General features: G+C 38.4%; 1 protein-coding gene across 1 annotated transcript in view; it reads right to left on the reverse strand.

The window, feature by feature from the left end:
- The window catches only part of CTNND2 (catenin delta 2), a 961,852-nt gene that overhangs the window by 892,952 nt on the left and 46,090 nt on the right, over positions 1–22,810 (reverse strand). The window contains exon 2 of the mRNA XM_067030803.1: positions 16,549–16,762. Within this exon, the coding sequence (XP_066886904.1) occupies positions 16,549–16,762 (214 nt within the window). The remainder of the gene's footprint in view (positions 1–16,548; positions 16,763–22,810) is intronic.

The following is a 22,810-nucleotide window of genomic DNA, read 5'->3' on the forward strand; positions in this document are numbered from 1 at the left end:
TTCTCCTGAGGAGGGGAGAAGGTAGCCCTCCATCCTGCCTCTGCAGGAAGCAGAGGGAGAAAAAGCACTTGACCAACTTCAGCATCATAATAAAAACTCTCTGCAAACTAAAAACAGAAGGCAACAATCTCAACCTGACAAAGAGCTACCAAAAAACTAATGGCTAAAATCACTCAATGATGAAAGAGTTAATGATTTCCTCTAAGAATGAATATACAGTAAGGATGTATATTCTCACCACTTTTATTTAACATTGTCCTAGAGTTAGGCAGTAAAATAAAAGAAAGAAAAGAAATGATACATCGTTTGGAAAGACAGAAATGAAACAGTAATTATTCACAGACAACAAAATTGGTTATGTACTGATTCCCATGGAATTTACATAAAGATTACTAGAACTAATAAGTTGTCTTAGCAAGACTGCAGGACACAGATCAATATAGAAAAATTTATTTTTTATGTATATGCTTGCAATGAACAATTGGAAATTGAAACAGAACAATTCTATTTACAGTATCAAAGCATATATAATATGTAGGGATAAATATCATAAAATAACAAGATTTATGCAGTGAAAATTATAAGGAAATTAAAGGAAAGGTAGTTTTCTAATGCATTGGAATACCCATTATTATTTGAAAAAGAAGAATAAAGTTGGAAGACTTACATTATCTCATTCAAGACCTAACATGAAGCTGGAGTGATCAAGGCAATATCTTTTTGACATAAGAACAGACTTATAGAACCAAGGAATAGAAGACATTTCAGAAATATGCCCACTCATAGGGGGTCAACTGCTTTTTGACAAATGTATCAACATAATTCATTGGAGATAAGAAAGTCTTCTCAACAAATGATGCTGTATTTTTGGACATATACATAAAAGGAACCTAACACCATAGACAAAAAATCAACTTAAAAAGATCACAGACCTAATGGAAAACTTAATGTGTAAAAATGCTCAAAGAAAGCACAGAAGTCTTTATAAATAACCCTGAGTTAAGTAAAGATCTCACACATATGACACAAAAGGTATGAGTCATCAAAGAGAAAAATGACAAAACAGAACTTCACTAAGATCTAAAACTTCTGCTCTTTGAAATAAAGTTGACCCTTGAACAATGCAGGGGTTAATCCACATAGAATTTATAACGGGTCTTCCGTACGCATGGTTCCTCCACACCCTCAGTTCTTCTGCATCCCTGGGTTCAACCAACCATGGATTGTGGTACCAGAGTGTTTACACTTGACCAAAGAAGTAATACAGAGGGCAAAAAGGCCACTTAAAGTGTTCAACATCAGTAGCTATGAAGGAAATGCAAAGTAAACCCACAATGAAATCCACTACCCATTTACTAAAATGTATAAAAGAGAAATATATTAAAACCTCAAAGCGCTGACAAGGATGTGGAGAAACTGGAACCCTCATACATTGGTGATGGGAATGGAAAGCTGCAGCAGCAATTTGGGGAGAGTTTGATGGTTTTTAAAAAGCCAAAACATACACTTGAAAATGTGCCCCAGCAATCCCACTCGGAGGCATGGACTTGGGAAACAAAAACATATGTCTGATATCTGTAAGCAAATGGTTACAGCAACTATATTCATAATAGCTAATAACTGGAAACCATGTAGAAGTCCATTAACTGATGAATGGATAAACAAATTGTGGTACATCCATACAGCATGCTATGCAGTAGCTTTTTATTGCACTATTGATGCCAGATACAGTATAGTGGAACTCAACTACATTATGCTGAGTGAAGAAGCCAGACTTTCCAAAAGGCCTACATATGGTGTGAATCTCATATATGACATTCTGGAAAAGGCAAAAATACAGGGACAGACATCAGATGTGGTTGCCAGGGGATGTGATGGAGAGAGGGCGTGGCTACAAAGGGGCAAGACAGAGCTTTGAGGAAGGAGAGAACTATTTCATATCTCACTTCGGGTGGTGGTTATAAGACTGTCAAAACTCATTGGATTTAAACCTAAAAAATTGACTTTTATTGTATGGATGTTATACACCAAAGCCTCAATCTATCCTGAAGCATACTTGAGTTTTTAAAAATATGACTCACATGACAGAGATCCAAAGGACTAATGCCATGACAAATTCAACGCATGTGGAAGAGGCAGTTGCACCTGGAGGAGGGGAGGGGGTAGTGTGGTTTTGGAGCAGTCGGGCAGTAGCTTAAGATAAAAACCGAAGGAAAACTCCCAATGTATCCCTCCCCTGGAGTTTTGGGATTGACATGTACACGTGGCTATATTTAAAACAGATAACCAACAAGGACCTACTGTAAATAAATAAATAAATAAAATTTTAAAAATTGAAAAATAAAAAACCTAAAGAAAAAGAGAACTTTGGGGAACAAAATGAAAGCACACACCCAGTGACATCATCAACTTTAATTCAGCTATAAATACACATAATACGTGTGTGTGTGTATGAAATACTGTTTTCCTAAGTCCAGAGAAGTTAATTATTGTGAGGTTCCCCGCCTCAAGTATCTTTATCCTCTCTATATTTTTTGCAGCTTTTACCGACACTCTATCCTTTCCATTACTTTTAGGGTTCACATTTTTTGAATTTTATTTTCAAATTAACAGGCAGTAAAATTACCTTTTTACGTACAGTTCTATGAATTTTAATACATGCATAAATTTGCATAACCACCACCACAATAAAGACACAGAACATACCCGCCACTCAAAAAACTCCCTTGTCCCTTTGTACTACACCCTTCTCTTTTCCTTAACCATTGGCAACCATTGATCTATTCTCTGTCACTCATAATTTTATCCTTTCATAAGTAACACATAAATGGAACCATACAATATGTAAACTTTTGAGGTTGGTTCCTTTTTTAAATGCTTTGGAAGTTGCAAATATACAATAAGGACACTATTGCCAGTGGTCAACATCTGAGGAACAAAACTGATAGGGCCTCATGACTTCAGTGCTTTTATGCAATTTTAAACTAATTAGCTGTATTTACTTTTTGTTTTAACCAGCATATGATAAGGAAAGGAAGACTAGTCAAGGGCAGAGAAGACTAGTCACTGTAAGAGGTGGCAATCTGGAATCCCAATCCATAGCTGGGTATTTACGCCACTGCCCTAGCTGTTGGATTGTGCGAAAATGGATCTGTGCATGGTTTTTAACTTTTACAGTATGAATATCTTTGAGGACCAAACAGACCCTTTGGACAAGAGGTTTGAAGTTTCTGTTCTTGTTTTTCCCAGCTCAAAGATTTTTTAATCTTTTCTTGAATTTGTTTCTTCAGCTCAAAGATTTGAGAACATGTTCTAGACTGAGAAAATAATGTACACAATATCTGGTCATGAATATCCACAGAGCAGTTCGTTACTGGGACTCTGGATCATATTTTGAGAAGAAATCAATTCTGAAAAGAGTCAAACATATATACTTTTGTTCTTATTAATATTTCCAGGGCCTCCACTCTTCTTTGCTACAACAGCCCCTCCCCCGTGACAAGCTCTCGTTACCTTCCCCCGGACCAGCACGAGGCACGTATAATTGGTTCCCCTGACTCCGGTCCCTCACCTGTGCTGGGACATTTTACACAGCTTCTGCTCTGAAAACACCACTCATCTTCTTTGAGCTCTCTTTCATTTTTATCCTCGTGTCCCCTCCTTAGAGAACCCGCCCTTCCTGACATCCCAGACAGTCTCATATCTCATATATTTCCTCTACCCATAAAGGAATTTCCTAATTGTCCAAACCTCAGACCTTTGCTTCCACCAAACAGCACAATTCCTAGGATTTACTTATGCTTCTTGGAACTCCTTTTCTTCCAGCTCTGCATTTTTAGATTTCCTAAGCTGTCCCTTAAGGCTTTCACAACCATCAGGCACATTTATTTTGCATTTTTTTCTGCCAGATGTGAAGTTAAGTATGTTCCAGAGTAACGGTTCTTAAATTTTGGAGTGTGTGAGAGTCAGATGGAAGATTTGGTAAAGATGCAGAAGCCCAAGCCCTCTCCTTAAATGAATGTCAGCCTTTTTGTGACTTACCAGCTCTCCTGGCAAGGATTCTGATATAAGTGGACATCTGAAAGATACTGCTGTGGATCTGGGGTAATATGATTCAGCTGCCCCAGAAAGTTTCTGTTTTGAGTAACTGACTACCGAATTCTATATTTTAGAATGAAAGTCAGGTCCTAGAGCAGACTCACCCAAATCACGTGCTGCTCCCTGATGCCTATCTTGAAATGTAATTTTTAGTTTTTAGTGTTCTTTGCTAGAATATGAGAGTGTCAATATTAAATATTATATTGCATCCATTTATGAGACACACTTTTTTTCACATTTTAATGTCTTTGATGTTGGGATTATGTTTTAAAATGTGCATATTAGGGCTTCCCTGGTGGCGCAGTGGTTGAGAGTCCACCTGCCGATGCAGGGGACGTGGGTTCGTGCCCCGGTCCGGGAAGATCCCACGTGCCGCGGAGCGGCTGGGCCCGTGAGCCGTGGCCGCTGAGCCTGTGCGTCGGGAGCCTGTGCTCCGCAATGGGAGAGGCCACAACAGTGAGAGGCCCGCGTACAAAAAAAAACCCCAAAAAACCTGCATCTTAAAAATATTTGTCAGCATCTCTTCTTTCACATTAACACCTAATATAATGGTGCAATGTACAATCAAAATTTAAAGATAGGGAAGTCCTACTGTAACTTGAAGAGAGAAGCTGCAACCAAACAATTCAAATAATATTATGGAAATAAGATGGCAGAAAGATACAATACTAAAATGATTTATTTAACTCAGTCTAGGACATTTAAATATGAAAGTATAAAAAGAGAAATTGACATGGTGATCTAGTATTTAATCACCTAGAGTACTGAAGTCTTTCCTTCCAAGAGTGATTTTGGCTTGTCAGGAGCCATGGAACGGAGGGACTTGGACCACGTTTCAGTTCTGAATCTCTTGACTTGTGTGTCACCAAATTCAGGTTCATCATGAGCACCCTTCAGAAACCAGAGTGTTCCAGCGTTGCCTATTTCTGCATAACAAACTACCCCAGACCTAGTAGTATAAAACAATGACAATTTTAAAAATTACTGCTACCTATCATGGCTGCAAGGGTTACTAAGTGGAGTTCATTGGGGGTCCTGCAAGTGGCTGCAGCCAGATCATGAGTGACTAAGGGTTGGAGGCATCTCACATATATGATGCCTGGGATGGAAGGACACAAACAGCTGGAGATAGGACATTTGGGTTCCTTGAGCAACTCTCTCAATCTCTTTGTGGCCTGTTTATGAGGTCTCTCCAGGATGCTGGCTTCTAGTTGTCAGATTTCTTACATGTAGGCTCCGGGCTCCAAAGGTGGGTGTTTCCAGAGAGAGAAAGAGAAAGAGATAGAGTTAGAGATGGGGATGGTGTAGAGACAGGGATGGGGTAGGGATACAGATAGAGATATAGGGAGACAGAGACAGAGACAGAAATGGAGAGAGAGCCTCTGGAAATTGCTTAGCTCTTTATGACCCAGCCTACATAGTCATGAGTCCTCTGCATAGTTTTTATTAGAATTGGATCACTAAACCCAGTCTATATTCAAGGAGCAGATAATTAAATTTATGGATATGTTTTAAAACTGCCACAAGGAGGTATTTTAAATTTTAAAAAGTGACCATTCTCTGAACATTAAAGTCAAGCCTTCTATTTTAAATAATCTCTACTGGGAAAGTTAATCACTGAAAAATCTGATTTTTTTTTTCTTAAAATAGTTATAAAAGTTACTGCAATATTTTTGACTAGTAGGAAAAAAAAATATCATAACTACATGTAAGTATTCTTCCAAGGCAAACAATTCTAAACAACATAAAAAAAAACTCACAGATCTGCAAGCATGCCTTTCCTAAAGACAAACTGGATCAATACAAAATCTCAACAAAGTTGCTTAAAATACCATAAATAATGTTTCTTTATGAAATATTCATTGCTTACTATCATGTGTGGAAGACCAGTTTCAAATGCTATGAAAGGATCTGTGTCCCTCAGAATTAATCATCTCAGGTTAGTGGAAGGTTTTTTTTCTTATCTATGAGCTGCATCTGGAGAAATGTGAGGTCTAGTGACCTGAATAATCAAAACAATAAACATGCTCTATATGTTTTATATTCTTCAATGAAATAAACATTAAGTGGGCAATACCCATTCTCTGTGATTTAGACTCAACTTTAAAAACCTGCACACTCGGATTTAAATGCTGCAAGCCAAGCCCCCCAAAATATTCTGTGTTATTTCATGTTATTTAAGATCATGAGTAGATGTGAATGAGAATCTATGCTGTGTAGGGTAAAAAGCCTCCAGAATTAGCATTTTGAGGTTGATTTTCAATGGGAAGTAGGCACAGGGGAAATCATAGATTTAATAGGAGGTAGGTAATGTTGGTAAATAATGTATTCAACTTTAAAACAAGAAACACCCAAAATCTGTTTGTCCAGGTGCTATGAATTAAAGTGACTTAGAAATTCCACTTTTTTGTGTGTGTGTGGGGGGGGGTTGTGGTATGCGGGCCTCTCAGTGCTGTGGTCTCTCCCGTTGCGGAGCACAGGCTCCGGACGCGCAGGCCCAGCGGCCATGGCTCACGGGCCCAGCCGCTCCGCGGCACGTGGGATCTTCCCGGACCGGGGCTCGAACCCGCGTCCCCTGCATCGGCAGGCAGACTCTCCACCACCGCGCCACCAGGGAAGCCCAGATATTCCACTTTTTAATGTACATACCTATCCTAAAAAGCAGCCACTAACAAACTTTAAAAATATGTTTTCAAAAAAAATGGTCATGAAGAACCTAGGGGCAAGACGGGAATAAAGATGCAGACCTACTAGAGAATGGACTTGAGGACACGGGGAGGGGGAAGGGTAATCTGGGACGAAGTGAGAGAGTGGCATGGACATATATACACTACCAGATGTAAAACAGATAGCTAGTGGGAAGCAGCTGCATAGCATAGGGAGATCAGCTCGGTGCTTTGTGACCACCTAGAGGGGTGGGATGTAGGGGTGGGAGGGAGGGAGACGTAAGGAGGAAGAGATATGGGGACATATGTATATGTATAACTGATTCACTTTGTTGTAAAGCAGAAACTAACACACCATTGTAAAGCAATTATACTCCAATAAAGATGTTTAAAATATATATATATGTTTTCAATGTAATAGAGAAATTGATGACACAAAATATTTCAATTAAGATATTTTCATGATAATGGTATTAATGAAACACATTTTATTTTAAACACCATCCTGAGTGCCTGAAATACCTTGTTTCATTGAATTCTCACCACAAACCTTCAAGACCAATGATATCCTCTCAATTTTAGATCTAAGAAACCCAGTGCACAAATCACCCAATTTTCTGTAAATGCTCAAGGAATCGTTTCAACTCTTCACAACAATGAAAGAAGAAGTAAAATAACCTTCCAACAGGCAACCTTCACCCTCTCATTTCTCACTAGTCCATTTTAGAAGCCCCTGTTTTCTCAGGCCAGTCCTTTACAGAATCACTACCATCAGCCTTACAGGATATCTAGTTCCCAGACCAGCAATCAATTAATCCCAGACAAAATAAAACAAAAACATCTAATGAGACACTGGGTCCTCCCCACCCCCGTAAGTCACTGCAGTTAAAGAATTAATTAAACTTGGAACAGGAACACCAAATTTAAGCCTTAAATTGATTAAGTCAGTGAAAATCTTTACTGACCACACACTCTGTGATGGGCAAAAGAATACAACAGTTAAAACAACAAATGACTCTTCTCTTGGAGCTTCCATTCTAGAAGTTGAGGTAGACAAGAAATAAACAGCAAAGTAAAGACACAGTGGTAAGAAACAAACATGAAGCAGGGCAAGGAATGTAGAGAGTGACCCTGGCAGGGAGGGCCTTTCTAGGGGGTTGATATTTCAGCAGAGGTGACATTATATTTTATGGTTTATCTAGAAACTGGCTGGCTTTCCCTGGACAAATCACATAACCTTTTATTTCCAAGTTTCCTGATCTGTAAAATTAGAGATTAGACTAGAATGGCACTTAACGGACCTTCAGGTTTTGAAGTTCTGTCACTCAGAGACCTTTCATTCAAAAGAAAGGGAGGGTGGGAGGCAGGGAGATGCAAGAGGGAAGACATATGGGGACATATGTATACGTATAACTGATTCACTTTGTTATACAGCAGAAACTGACACACCATTGTAAAGCAATTATACTCCAATTAAGATGTTAAAAAAAAAAAAAAAAAAAAAGAAAGCCTTACAGTAAAAAGTTTGTTCTACTAACTAAAGACCCTCTGGTTCCAATGGAACCAACATCATCAATCTACCAACATGCTGCATCTCCTTATGAACATTTCCCGCCGAGAGGCAAGGTCTGCTCTCTTCTTTTTAATCTGAGAACGCTGTTTAACTAGCAAACATTGTTATAAAATAGACATAACACTTTTTAATTTTGTTTTTTAAATCCCCATGACCTATTTATTTTATAACTGGACGTTTGTACTTTCTGACCCCATTCATTTATTTTGCCCACTCATACCTCGGGCAACCACCAATCTGTTCTCCTATCTATGAGCTTGTTTTCTTGTTTGTTTGTTTTTTGATTCTACGTACAAGTGAGATCACACAGTACTTGTCTTTCTTTGTCTGACTTACTGCACTTAGCATAATGTCCTCAAGGTCCAGGCATGTTGTCGCAAATGAAGACATTTCATTCTTTCTTATGGCTGAATAACATTCATATATATTATGTGCTACATTTTCTTTATCCATTCATCCACTGAAAGACACTTAGGTTGCTTCTATATCTTGGCTATTGTAAATAATGCTGCAATGAACCTGGGGGTGCATATATCTTTTTGAATTAGTATTTTCATTTTCTTCAGATAAATATCCAGAAGCGAAATTGCTGAATCATATGGTAGTTCTAGCTTTAATTTTTTGAGGAAATTCCACACTGTTTTCCATAGTGCCTGCACCAAATTATAATTCCACCAACAGTGCACAAGGGTTCCCTTTTCTCCACATCCATGCCAGCATTTGTTATCACTTGTCTTTTTGCTGATGGCCATTCTAACAGGTGTGAGTTGATACCTCATTGTGGTTTTGATTTGTATTTCCTGATGATTAGTGGCGTTGAGCATCTTTTCAAAATGTACCTGTTGGCCATCTGTATGTCTTCTTTGGAAAAAATATCTATTCAGATCTTCCTCCCGTTCTATAATTAGATTGTTTGGGGGGTCTGTTTGTGTGCTACAGAGTAGTATAAGTTCTTTATATAGTTTAGATATTAACCCCTTATCAGATATGTACTTTAAAATATTTTCTCCCATTCCACAGGTTGCCTTTTCATTTCGTTAATGATTTTCTTTGCTTTACAAAGCTTTTCAGTTTGATGTAGTCCTACTTGTTTATTTTTTGCTTTTGTTCCCTTTGCTTTTGGAGTCAGATACAAAAAATCATCGCCAAGACTGATGTCACAGAGCTTATCACCAATGTTTTCTTCTAGGAGATTTATGGTTTCAGATCTTACACTCATGTCTTTAAGCCAGTGAGTTAAGTTTTGTGTATGGTGTAAGACAGTGGTCCAGTTTCATTCTTTTGCGTCCAGTTTGCCAGTACCATTTATTGACCAGACATAATATTTCTGAACATTAGCAATGAATTTTCAGGATTCCATGTTAACTTATCTTGTTGACCAGGTAAGATACCTAATTTGTTACTGATTATTTACTGCCCAAATCCTCATAACCTGAAAAATTGTAATCGATGAAATCAATGTCAGTGCAGAAACTCTGACATTTTTTTTAATGATATGAAAGATGATATTGAGGACGTGGTACCACGAGTAGGGATTACATGAAGGGAGGAGACAATTCTGAACACACTGGCTGAAGAACCAGGATCCTCAGTGACCTCTTAAGTCCAGTTTGATGGGCTGAATCCTGTAAGATGTATCAATATCAAATGCAAAATTCTACACTGGGGATTAGAAAACCAAATGAACAAGAATTGCATGGAGAGACTGGGTAGCAACACATATGAAGAAAATCTCCTTAGGAGTTTTAGCAGTAATAAATATATGTTGGAATAACCTATAATAAGAGATTCTTTCAGGCAGTTGCCCTAGGCTCTTCCTACCTAAAGTGTGGTCTCTGGACCACACTATATCAGTATTACCTGGGAGCTGGTTAGAAATGCAAAATCTTGGGACACACCCCAGACATACGTAAGCAGGCTCTGCAGATTACAAAGGTTCCCAGGTGATTTTGTATGCACATCAAAGTTTGGGAAGTGTCACCCCAAGCTCTTAACCAGGTCACACCAGGTGAAACTCTAGTCCAGCCTAGGGAGACCACACGTTGCAATACAGGAGTACCTGTAATCACATGTTAATGAGATGTAGATCAGTGAAACCATGACAGGGGATAAGCTTAAACCCCTATAACTATCAGGATTATTCAAAGGCACTGGGGATGCTTAGTTCAGAATGTGCTCTGTAATACACAAATCCACTAGCCAAAGACATGCAAATATTTAGCACTTAAAATGAAGCTAGTCCCAATTAAGATGTTCTGTAAGCATAAAATACACCCCTAGCTGCAAAGACTTAGTAAGAAAAAAAGAATGTGAAATATCTCTTTAATAATTTTTAAATTCAATATGTTGAAATAATATGTTGGATATATTGGATTAACTCCAATATATTACTAAAATTAATTTGACCTATTTCTATGGGCATTTTTTAACATGGCTTACTAGAATATTTTAAATTGCCTATGTGGCTCCCATTTTATTTCTACCTGACAGTGCTACTGTAGAGACACCCAGGAGGAGACATGGTGGTTCTTTTCAAACGTGTGGGAGCACCACCGTATGGAAGAAACATTAACCTGTCTCAGACACAACCAAAGATTAGAACAAGGACTTAATAATGTTATATGACCAGAGCAGGTAAAGAAATCTCTTGTTTTCCAAACATGCCCAGTAGGGAATGTCATCACTTCCACAGATTCATCACTGAATCGAAGAGTCTCTGGAGAAGGACTGGTGGAGGTGTAGACAGGCTACAGCATGATCAAAGGAACTGATATCCATGCTGGCAGGTGGACATCTTCCCAAAGATGCCACTGACCCTCGCTATTGTCTATGTGGATAAATTACACATCACCTATTAGAACAAATATTGCTGTGTTGAGACTGTCAAGCTTCCCAGCCAGCCTACTTCACTACTACAGGAGGAGAAAATAAAAAAATGAATACAGTCTCCCTGTTTCCATAAATCTGATCAACAATATATGCTGAAGACTGACAATAGAGTTTAGCAAGAAATATCTATCTCACCAATATGATACTGAAGAAAATACGAAACAATTAACTCTCTTGACTCCAAGACAAAGCTACAAAATTCTGGCTAATATTTCGGATTTAAGTAACTCATCTTCTAGCTGCCTATTAAAAATGCTAAGTGATTATTTATGGTCCTATGAGATTGACTCTGACCCTATTCGGATCAATGAAATCTCAAAAAGTAAATTTTTTCAAGGGCTATGTGGTTTTAACAGACCAGGCTTTTAAAGAGAAGAAATATTATTGGATCTGGCACAAAGAATCTTAAGAGTAGCTGGATCTATCTTTGAATTAAAAAATATCAGTAGTCCAAAGTGGTTCAAACACTGCTGTCCAATTTGGATTTAGATTCAAGAGAACTCAGTTTGAATCCTAGTTTTCATCATGGTTAAATTATGAGATTTTAGTTTGCTCAGTGCTTAATGAGATCATTGGGTGTTGAACTATCATTCCTCCAGCTCCACTCTCCTTAGTCCATATTCCTATGTAAATGGAAGGAAAATAGGACCTCCTTTTTAACCCAGGAAAACCCATATTCATCCAAATAAAGCCTATGTGATATTTAAGATTGAATAACCTTACAGAAATATTTTAATACATATTTCTAAGAAGGATGTATAGTAGCTCCCCAAAGACTTTTTAAAATTTATAAAGCCATCTATATTGAATGCATTATGAATACTCCTAAGTAAGGGATGGATAGACTGAAATACACACACACACACACACACACACACACACACACCATTCCTTGCCAGATGCTGAAGTCTAACATTGCAACTCCTGAAGCAAATCAGGATATGCATGTGCAAATTCCCATTAAAATGAAAGCAATCTCCTAGCTATAATTATTTCACTCATTCTGCAAATTGAGAAATCAGTTACGGCATAAAGTAGTATAACCCAGAACATCTATATCACTTTGTTTTTCATTGTAGAACTGCTGGATTCGCAGAGCACCTGTTGTTTACTTTAACCTCACCTCTTTTAGAGATGCCACGTTTATCCTGTTGCCAGCCTTTTGATGCATTGATGGTTTTTCAGAAATCTCTGTTAACTGGGTCCTTTTTCTTATGAATCACTATATTCAGCTGGTAAACTACTTTGTTACTACTAAACCTCATGCATGGGAAGTGTTGTTGGTGCCTTTAATCAAGCTTCACGGGCAGCGACTGAGTCGAATTTGCAGGTCACCAGGCTTACTGTAAGTCAAGTGGGAACGTGAACATCAGGGAGTTTTCCTGATGTTTACATGACTGTCATGTTTACATGACATGTTTTACATGTCATGTTTACATGACTGGCTGCCATTTTCCTCACGCACAGGGGCTGGAATGTGCCCAGAACCGGGTCACTAATGTGACATGGCACAGGACCTGACTGCCCAGTAGCCCGAGGACGAAGGACTAACCAGGGAGCCGCAGCTGTGCTGGGAGAGCGGTTCCAAAGTGGAAGGCAGCTTTTTGTCCTTAACTTTTAGGACCTGGAATAGCCACTGGTGTCAACATTTGTCTCACCACCATCATGAGTATGACCCTGTGGTCAGTTTTATAAAAGAAGGGCTTTAACGTGTCTTTTTTTAAAAAAATAACTTCTGTATCACTTTTCCCTAACACAATGCCACTGCAGGAACATAATAAATATGTGTAGGGTTTTGTTTGTTTTAATTGAAATGTAGTTGATTTACGATGTTGTGTTAGTTTCAGGTGTACAGCACAGTGATATATATACAGGTTCCCCCAAATATAATATATATATATATATATAATATATATATATTATTTTCCATTATAAGTTATTACAAGATATTGAATATAGTTCCCTGTGCTGTACAGTAGGTCCTTGGTGGTTATCTAAATAAATATCTGTTCAATGAATATATAAATCTCATCTACTATATAGTAGTTGTTATGGATTAAATTGTGTCTCTCCTAAAATTCACCTGTTGAAGTCCTAATCCTCAGTACCTCAAACTGTGACCTTATTTGAAATAGGGTCATTGCAGATGTAATCAGTTAAGATGAGGTCATACTGGAGTAGGGTGAGCCTCTAACCCAATATGACTGGTGTCCTTCACAAAGGAACCCCATTTGAAGAGACGACATATACATACACACAGGAAGAATGCCATGGGAAGATGAACACAAGGACTGAGGTAATGCAGTAGAAGCCATGGGACACCAAAGCTTGCCAGGAGCCCAGAAGCTGGGAGAGGTGCAGAACAGAATCTCCCTCAAAGTCCTCAGTAGGATACCCTTGACCTTGGACTTCTGCCTCCAGAAGTACGAGATAATAAATTTCTGTTATTTAAACTACCCAGTCTGTGGTAGTTTGTTACAGCAGCCCTAAAAAACTAATACAGTGATCAAGACAAACGATGCCTTGATATTTACAAACAAAAGCGGAAAGTTTAACTCTGAATAAAATCAAAAGTACATAAAAGCTAAAAAACAGATTTTCAAGGGGTGTTTATCACTATACTTAATGTTTAGATCCCTAAAACTTGTACCTAATCCAGGTTTAGAAAAGCATAAACAGATCAACTAAATTAAATCAGAACATCTAAAACCAGCCCTTTGATAAAAGACTTTCATTTGTACACTGACTTATCCCCAGTAGCTACAATGCAGCCTAGCACATTATGGCCAAAAACCAAAATGATTTGTTGAATGAATGAATGAATGGCTAATACAGGGAAGTATAACTCAAAATACAGGCGCAAACTGGTGAACATGCTTAATAAAACATTAAAAACTAAAAATAGAAATAGGCTGATACAAAAGTAACTGTTTACCATTTCTTCTTGAAGAATTTTGCTATCTTTCTAAAAAGTCAAGTATATGTCACTAAAAAAGAAATCCTAATGGAAAAATTAGAAATATGCCATATGTCCTCAGCTGGAGAAAAACATAAGTACAATGTCATTTTCAACATTTCAAAGAAGTATCTATCAAATTTTTGCCACATGCTGTGCAGATGGCAAAGTTGCTGTGCTTTTAAGGGGTGATTAGAAATAACAATGTGGAAATACATTCCGAAATTTTTAATGAAAAGTGTATATGTGGTAACATATTCATAGATACCTCCCCTAATGAATTACTTGTGGATTACACTGTCAAGTACTATAAAAAAGAATCTTTCAATAATAATAGTAATTATGCCAGAAGTTGGCCACTGTTTAAAATTCTATAAAAAAAAAAAGTGAGTCAGTACTTCACTATATTTTAATGAGAATTCAAGATTCTTATAGTAATGAGGACTTTCTTCTACTGCTACACATAATTTTCATAGATTTCATCCTGTGCAGGGCCAAAGTTTGCCTTCTGTTCTTTCTACTTGAACAGTAAACTATTTACCAAATCACCTCCTTATTTTCAAACACTCTAGGTTCTATGGGAGAAAAAATATAACCTGGTCTAAAGTGGTATATCTTTCAAGAAAAACAAAGAACATCCAGTGTTTTGTTTTATAGTGGCATCTTTTTGTTTTGTTTTGGTTTTACAACAAATTTATTTATTTATTTATTTATTTTATTCTTGGCTGTGTTGGGTCTTCATTGCTGTGCGCGGGTTTTTCTCTAGTTGTGGCGAGCAGGGGCTACTCTTCATTGTGGTGAGCAGGCTTCTCATTGTGGTGGCTTCTCTTGTTGCGGAGCATGGGCTCTAGGTGCGTGGGCTTCAGTAGTTGTGGCACGTGGGCTCAGTAGTCGTGGCTCGGGGCTCTAGAGCGCAAGCTCAGTAGTTGTGGCACACGGGCTTAGTTGCTCCGCGGCATGTGGGATCTTCCCGGACCAGGGCTCAAACTTGTGTCCCCTGCATCGGCAGGCGGATCCTTAACCACTGCGCCACCAGGGGAGTGACGAACATCCAGTTTCAAAGGACATTTATTGTAAAATCACCTAACCACCGACAAATATACAACTAGGCTAAGACTTCTTAAATTTACAGCAATTGCACACATGAACTTTAAAAGTATAAAATCAATATAAATTATAAAATAAATAAAATTCAAATTATTAGAGTATGTGATGATCCTGCTTAGAAAAATAACTACCCACACCATGAATTTGGGACTGACTGGTAGGGCATAAATCTTTTTGAGTTTTGTGTGTCATAGGATGACTCCATTTTCTCCCTACTTTGTTGGCAAATTGTACTTCCTATAGGCAGGACAGCCTTCAGATGGCACAAACTCTTCATGGACTTACTAAGCTCACCCTTGTTCTTGCCTACAACAAATGTAACTGCATTTATGATTACAAACTCCGATACAAACACAGGGCATAAATTCTTGCTTAACCCACTCCTGCCTGGTTTCCCCCCCAACCCACACTTCACCAGGATGACTTTTGCTGATGGCACTGGTCATCACCATGCCCGTAAACCTACTACACACATTTTAACCCTCTCCATGCCTCTCCCTTGCAGCTTTAGATGCCCTCAAAACGTTCCCCTCGAAACACTCGGCTTCTAGGGCACACTCCATCCTACTGGTGTTCCTCACCCTTCCTCTCTGGTCTTATATTCTTATTTTTCTTTGCCAGCTTGTCCTTCCCTATCTGATCTCTGAGTATTGAAATCTCTCAGTCCTACTCTATGCCATCCTCCATGCCCTGCTCAGACCATCTCTTCTACACCCAAAGCTACTATTATAAGCAGCTTCCCCATCGATGTCTCTACCTGCAATGAATCCAGGTGCTGCGAGGGACAATGCTATATGTAGTGGCCATGTCCTCGGATAGAACCCTGACCCAAGTCTGCTCAGTCAGAATATTTCATCCTCTTGGCCAGGATGACTCCCACGAGACCTAAGCTGGCCCAAGCAGTCAATCCTTGGAGTCTTCTAGAACCCCCAGGAAAGAGCTCAACCTTTTCTTAGACTGTTCAACTCCCAGAATATAAAGCTGGAACTCCCATTGGCATATTGACACAATGTGTGAAGAGCCTGCTGAAGATAATAAGGAAGAAAGCAGAATTAAGTGGCAGAAAGAGACAGACGTGTCAGGAGCAGTAGAGCGCCTGGACTAGTCAAAACGTGAGCATTTTTACATGTGAGAATCAATAAATCCCATTAATTCCCCCATGAAGCCAGTTTAAGTTGGTTTTCTGTGATTTGCAAAGGGAGTCCCAGCGAATCAGAAACCTGCCCCCAGCTGTCAGTGACATGCCCAGAAACACAGACCTGGGTGATGTGCATGGAGGGTGAATGTATTGAGGATGCTTTGTCCTTGACCAGAAAGGAAGGTATTCTGTCTCTGTAGCAAGGCAGCTATCAGACTCCTGTCTGCAGGCTTCAGATCCCAGGCTGGAGGTTCAGAGGATATGATGGGGTGTGCTGGATGCTTCTCATAGCCTTTAGCAAACTCCTCCAAGGAACAGGCAGTAATTTGTCCAGACTGGAGCATTGGGAAACAGAGAAGAAAATAAACTTATGACCCCAGGGCCACGTTCTATCCATGGCCAGCAACCGAGGGTGGCCAACGCAGAAAACCACAAGCCTTGCAGAGTTGGAAAAGCCAAATCTGGACTAAGTGTCACATCTCTTTTTCTCCAGAGGTTTGGCAAGAAGATATAAGCTGTAAAATACACCAAGCATAAAATGAAATAATGCTATTTGCAGCAAAGTAGATGCAACTAGAGATTATCATACTAAGTGAAGTAAGTCAGAAAGACAAATACCATATGATATCACTTATTATGTGGAAACTAAAATATGACACAAATGAACATATCTACGAAACAGAAACAGACTCATAGACATAGAAAACAGGCTTGTGGTTGCCAAGGGGGAGGGGAGGTGGGGGAGGGATGGGCTGGGAGTTTGGGATTAGCAGATGCAAACTATTATATATAGAACGGATAAACAACAGGGTCCTACTGTATATATACTGTATAGTTCCTACAGGGAACTATATTCAATATCCTGTGATAAACCATAATGGAAAAGAATATGAAAAAGAATGTATATATATGTACAACTGAATCACTTTACTGCATGGTAGAAATTAACACAACATTGTAAATCAACTATACTTCAATAAAATAAATATAAAAAAATATATCAAGCCAGCTGAGAGGAGGTGCTCTAGGCACAAAGATAAACTAGGAGTTTTCATGTATAAAATACATCCGAAGACAAGAGACTATCAACACCAAGGATGTTTCATTCCAACTTTGCCAAAAACTCCAAGGAAATGAGAAACATAAGTGGAAAACGTAGGCTTAAATTGTGTGTCAAATTAAAAATGATGAACATATTTTCTTTCATAAAGACAAGCACATTTCCTAGACGTGAAATTCTAAAGGTAATACATTGGCAATAAAATAGCTACTAAAAATCAACTGCTCATTTATATGTATACAGAAAGCATGGATTCATTTGCATTATTTCTACCAAATATCCAGCTTTATGTCCTTTATGAATACTAGTATTACTCCTACTGCACATTTTTTTTTTTTTTTTTTTTTTTGTGATATGCGGGCCTCTCACTGTTGTGGCCTCTCCCGTTGCAAAGCACAGGCTCCGGACGCGCAGGCTCAGCGGCCATGGCTCACGGGCCCAGCCGCTCCGCGGCACGTGGGATCCTCCCGGACCGGGGCACGAACCCGTGTCCCCTGCATCGGCAGGCGGATTCTCAACCACTGCGCCACCAGGGAAGCCCATACTGCACATTTTTAATAAGTAATTAAATTGACAGAAGAAACTGGATTGGGGAATGAGAAGGAAGGCCAATATTACTAGTGTAAAAACATAATTTTTCCTAAAAATAAGGGGAATTCTTTTTTTTTAATGCTCAACTGATTTTAAAAAAATTTTACTGTAAAATATACATAGCAATTTACTGTTTTATGCATTTTAAAGTGTACAGTTCGGTGGCACTCAGGATACTTAAAATGCTATGCAACCATTATCATCATCTGCCTCCAGAACCTGTTCCTCATTCCACACAGAAACTTCATACCCTTTAATAATAACTCCCCATTTCCCTCTTCCCCTGCTCCCTGGCAATCTCTATTCTACTACCTGTCTCTATTCTAGGAACCTAATATAAGTGGAATCATACAATAGTTGTCCTTTTGTGTCTGGCTTATTTCACTCAGCATAGTGTTTTCAAGGTTCATCCACGTCGTAGCATGTATCGGTACTTCATTCTTTTTATGGCTGAATAATATTCCATTTAATGGATAATACCACATTTTGTTTATCCATTCATCTATAGATGGACAGTTGCATTGTTTCCACCTTTTGGCTATTGTGAATAATGCTACTATGGACACTGGTGTACAAGTATCTGTTTGCTTTCATATTTTGGGCATATACTCAGAAGTGAATTTCTGGATCGTACTCTATGTTTAAATTTTTGAGGAACTGCCAAACTTTTCTACAGCAGCTGCACCATTTTACACTCTCACCAGCAATGCATAAGGGTTCCAATTTTTCCATCTTGGACAACACTTATTATTTTCCATTTTTTAAATAACAGCCATCCTAATGGGTATGGAGTGGTATCCCACTGTGGCTTTGATTTGATTTCCTTAATGGCTAGAAATGTTGAGCATCTTTACATGTGCTTATTAGCTATATGTATATCTTCTTTGGAGGAATGTCTCTTCAAGTCCTTTGCTCATTTTTGAATTGGGTTGTTTTTTGTTGTTGTTGTTGAATTTACACAACTGATTTTTGACAAAGGTTCAAAAGCAATTCAGTTGAGGAAAGACACCTTTCTTTTTGTTGTTGTTGTTAATATAAGAAAACATCTTTTATTCTTTTTTTTGAATTTTATTTTATTTTTATACAGCAGGTTCTTATTAGTTATCTATTTTATACACATCAGTGTACACATGTCAATCCCAATCTCCCAATTCATCCCACCATCCCCACTACACTGCCACTTTCCCCCCTTGGTGTCCATACGTTTGTTCTCTACATCTGTGTCTCTATTTCTGCCCTGCAAACCAGTTCATCTGTACTATTTTTCTAGATTCCACATATATGCGTTAATATGCAATATTTGTTTTTCTCTTTCTGACTTACTTCACTCTGTATGACAGTCTTTACATACATCCATGTCTCTACAAATGACCCAATTTCATTCCTTTTTATGGCTGAGTAATATTCCATTGTATGTATGTACCACATCTTCTTTATCCATTTGTCTGTCGATGGGCATTTAGGTTGCTTCCATGACCTGGCTATTGTAAATAGTGCTGCAGTGAAAACTGGGGTGCATGTGTCTTTTTGAATTATGGTTTTCTCTCGGTATATGGCCAGTAGTGGGATTGCTGGGTCATATGGCAGTTCTATTTTTAGTTTTTTAAGGAACCTCCATACTGTTCTCCATACTGGCTGTATCAATTTACATTCCCACCAACAGTGCAGGAGGGTTCCCTTTTCTCCACACCCTCTCCAGCATTTATTGTTTATAGGGGGGAATTCTTTTGTTCACTTATTTTCAAATCTATTCTGCTACTGGGCACTAATAAATAAAGATAATAGCACCTGGATACAAATCTAAGATTACAGTATTTCACTCATAGACATTTGTCTCCAATTAATGAAAAATGAAAGTTTCTATTTCAAATAGATATAATCCTTTATACTATCTGAGATAAGCTTCCTTAAATATAGTTCAGACATACTACTTATTTATAAAGTAAATTACTACCTAAAGCTTCCCCATTTACTGTGGTTAATTTTGTGTGTCAACTTGCTGTGGCTATGGTACTCAGTTCTTTGGTCAAGAACTAGTCTAGATGTTGCTGTAAAGGTGTCTGTGGATGTGACGAACATTTATAATCAGCTAACTTGAAGTAAAGCAGATAACCCTCCAGGTGTGGATGGACCTCATCCAATTAGTTGAAAGCCTTAGGAAAAGACTCAAGTTTCCCAAAGAAGGGATTCTGCCTCAAGACTACAACATAGAAACCCTGCCTGAGTTCCCAGATGACTAGCCTGCCATGCAGATTCTGGACTTAAGACTGTAACTGCCATTGTCTGAATGTATGTCCCCCCCAAATCCATATGTTGAAATCCTAAGCCCCAATATGACGGTATTAGCAGGTGGAGCCTCTGGAAGGCAATTAGGTCATAAGGGTGGAGCCAATAAAATGAAATTGATGCCTTTATAAAAGGGGCCTGGGAGAGCTCCCTTACCCCTTACACCATGTGAGGATACAAGGAGAAGTCTGCAACAGATATCACCATGCTGATACCTTGATCTTGGACTTCTAGCCTCCAGAACTGTGAGAAATAAATTTGTTTAAAAACTACCCAGTCTGTGGTATTTTGTTATAGCAGCCCAAATGGACTAAGATGGCAACATTAACTCTTACCTAAAATTTCAATCTGCCAATTTGCCCTACAGATTTTGGATCTGTCAGTCCCTACAATTACATGAGCAAATGCCTTAAAATAAATCTAGATAGATAGATATATATCTCACTCTCTCTCACTCTCTCTCTTATAAATAAAGACCGGGAAAGAGAGAGAGAGAACCCTAGTATATTTTATTTCTCTCTCTCTCTCTCTCTCTATATATATATATATATATAATTTTTAATGGGGTTTAATTGATTTATGATGTGTTAGTTTCAGGTGACAGCAAAGTGAATCTGTTATACAAATACATATATCCACTCTTTTTTAGATTCTCTTCCCCTATAAGACATTACAGGGTATTGAGTAGAGTTCCCTGTGCTATGCAGTAGATCCTTATTAGTTATCTATTTTATATATAGTAGTATGTATGTGTCAATCCCAATCTTCCAATTTATCCCTCCCCCCCTTAACCATAAATTTATTTTCTACATCTGTAACTCTATTTGGGTTTTGTAGATAAGTTCATTTGTAGCCTTTTCTTGGTAATTTGTATGGAAACACAAAAGACCACGAATAGCCAAAGCAATCCTGAGAAAGAAAAATGGAGCTGGAGGAATCAGGCTCCCTGACTTCAGACTATACTACAATGCTACAGTCATCAGAACAGTATGGTACTGGCACAAAAACACAAATATAGATCAATGGAACAGGATAGGAAGTCCAGAGATAAACCCATGCACTTATGGTCACATAATCTATGACATAGGAGGCAAGAATATACAATCGAGAAAAGACAGCCTCTTCAATAAGTGGTGCTGAGAAAACTGGACAGCTACATGTAAAAGAATGAAATTAGAACACACCTTAACACCATACACAAAAATAAACTCAAAATCGATTAATGATCTATATATATATATAAATCAATATAGATATGTATCTCTCTCTAGATATGTTAAATGTTTTATACATAATTATACATATATTACTTATATGTTATAAACATATATGAGAGAGAGAGAGAGAATGAATCCTGACTAATACATTTACCAATGAAAAATCTACATCTTCAAGGATAAAACAGAATATGGTCACATGGTTCACCACGGAGTGGATTTCTTTTATTGCAATGAGATTTAAATGCCATCAAAACAGATCTTGGCTTAAACTCTACTTATCAGGAGAAGAAAAGTCCTTACTCTGCATGACAGAAAGAACTGGCAATCTGTATTCTCAGCTCTACTTATCTCTTCAGGTAACTTCCCAACTCCACTCTAGGGCCTGATGGTGGCTGGTTCCACCCATCCACAGTCAACAGGAGCAGCTGGCTCTCTGCCTTCTTGTTAATCAACACAGAGCCTGTTTGGTGATCCTACTTCTAAAGTCATTCAACAGAGTCTCACCAGGACATTCTCTCATAAGTGCTGAATTCTGCTTGTAGTTCTGAATCCACCAGCAAGACTGTTTATATTTCTGGGAGTTTGCTTGGCCTGTGTGTTGCTGCCAGCTCTCCATTTTGGCAATAAACAATGACATTTGTGATTCTGGTAAAAACAATATGTTTCATAAGGTGCTGATGGTAAAAGTAATCTTAAAAACCTAAGTCTTGATTTCCAAAAACCTAGCCAGAACAAGCTATTCATATTTTAATCAGTGGTAAACAAATGGGTTAGGTCAGAGGGCAGCTGAAGGCATTCCACGCTTTCCAGAAAGGGTAAGTAAAAGCTTCTGAGTATGATTTCCTAGTCAAACAGCCATGGTGCATTTTCTCCTTCTACCTCAAGTCAACCACAAGCCTTCTTTCCCTCTCCATCTCCTTCTGTTCCCCTCTGTTCACTGAGAATAGGCTTATAGATCTTGGCCTTGCTCCCTCCTTCACTGTATCCAGTGTTGTTTGTTTTGTTCTCCCTTTCCTTTACCTTTTTCATTCATTAGCTTCCAGTTATTAACTTTACATTTTTCAGTGCCCACCATGGACAACCGCCCTGTGCTCAGCTCTAAGAACATCACCCAGCAACTGACCTCGAAAGGCTCACTGCAGAGCCATTCATTATAATCAAAGGTGATATTTAAAAGTCCAAAAAAGATTAAAAAGAAAAGTGCATTCTTCAAATTAGAAACAAAT

Source organism: Kogia breviceps, chromosome 4, assembly GCF_026419965.1.
Source record: "Kogia breviceps isolate mKogBre1 chromosome 4, mKogBre1 haplotype 1, whole genome shotgun sequence".
NCBI classification, from domain to species: domain Eukaryota; kingdom Metazoa; phylum Chordata; class Mammalia; order Artiodactyla; family Physeteridae; genus Kogia; species Kogia breviceps.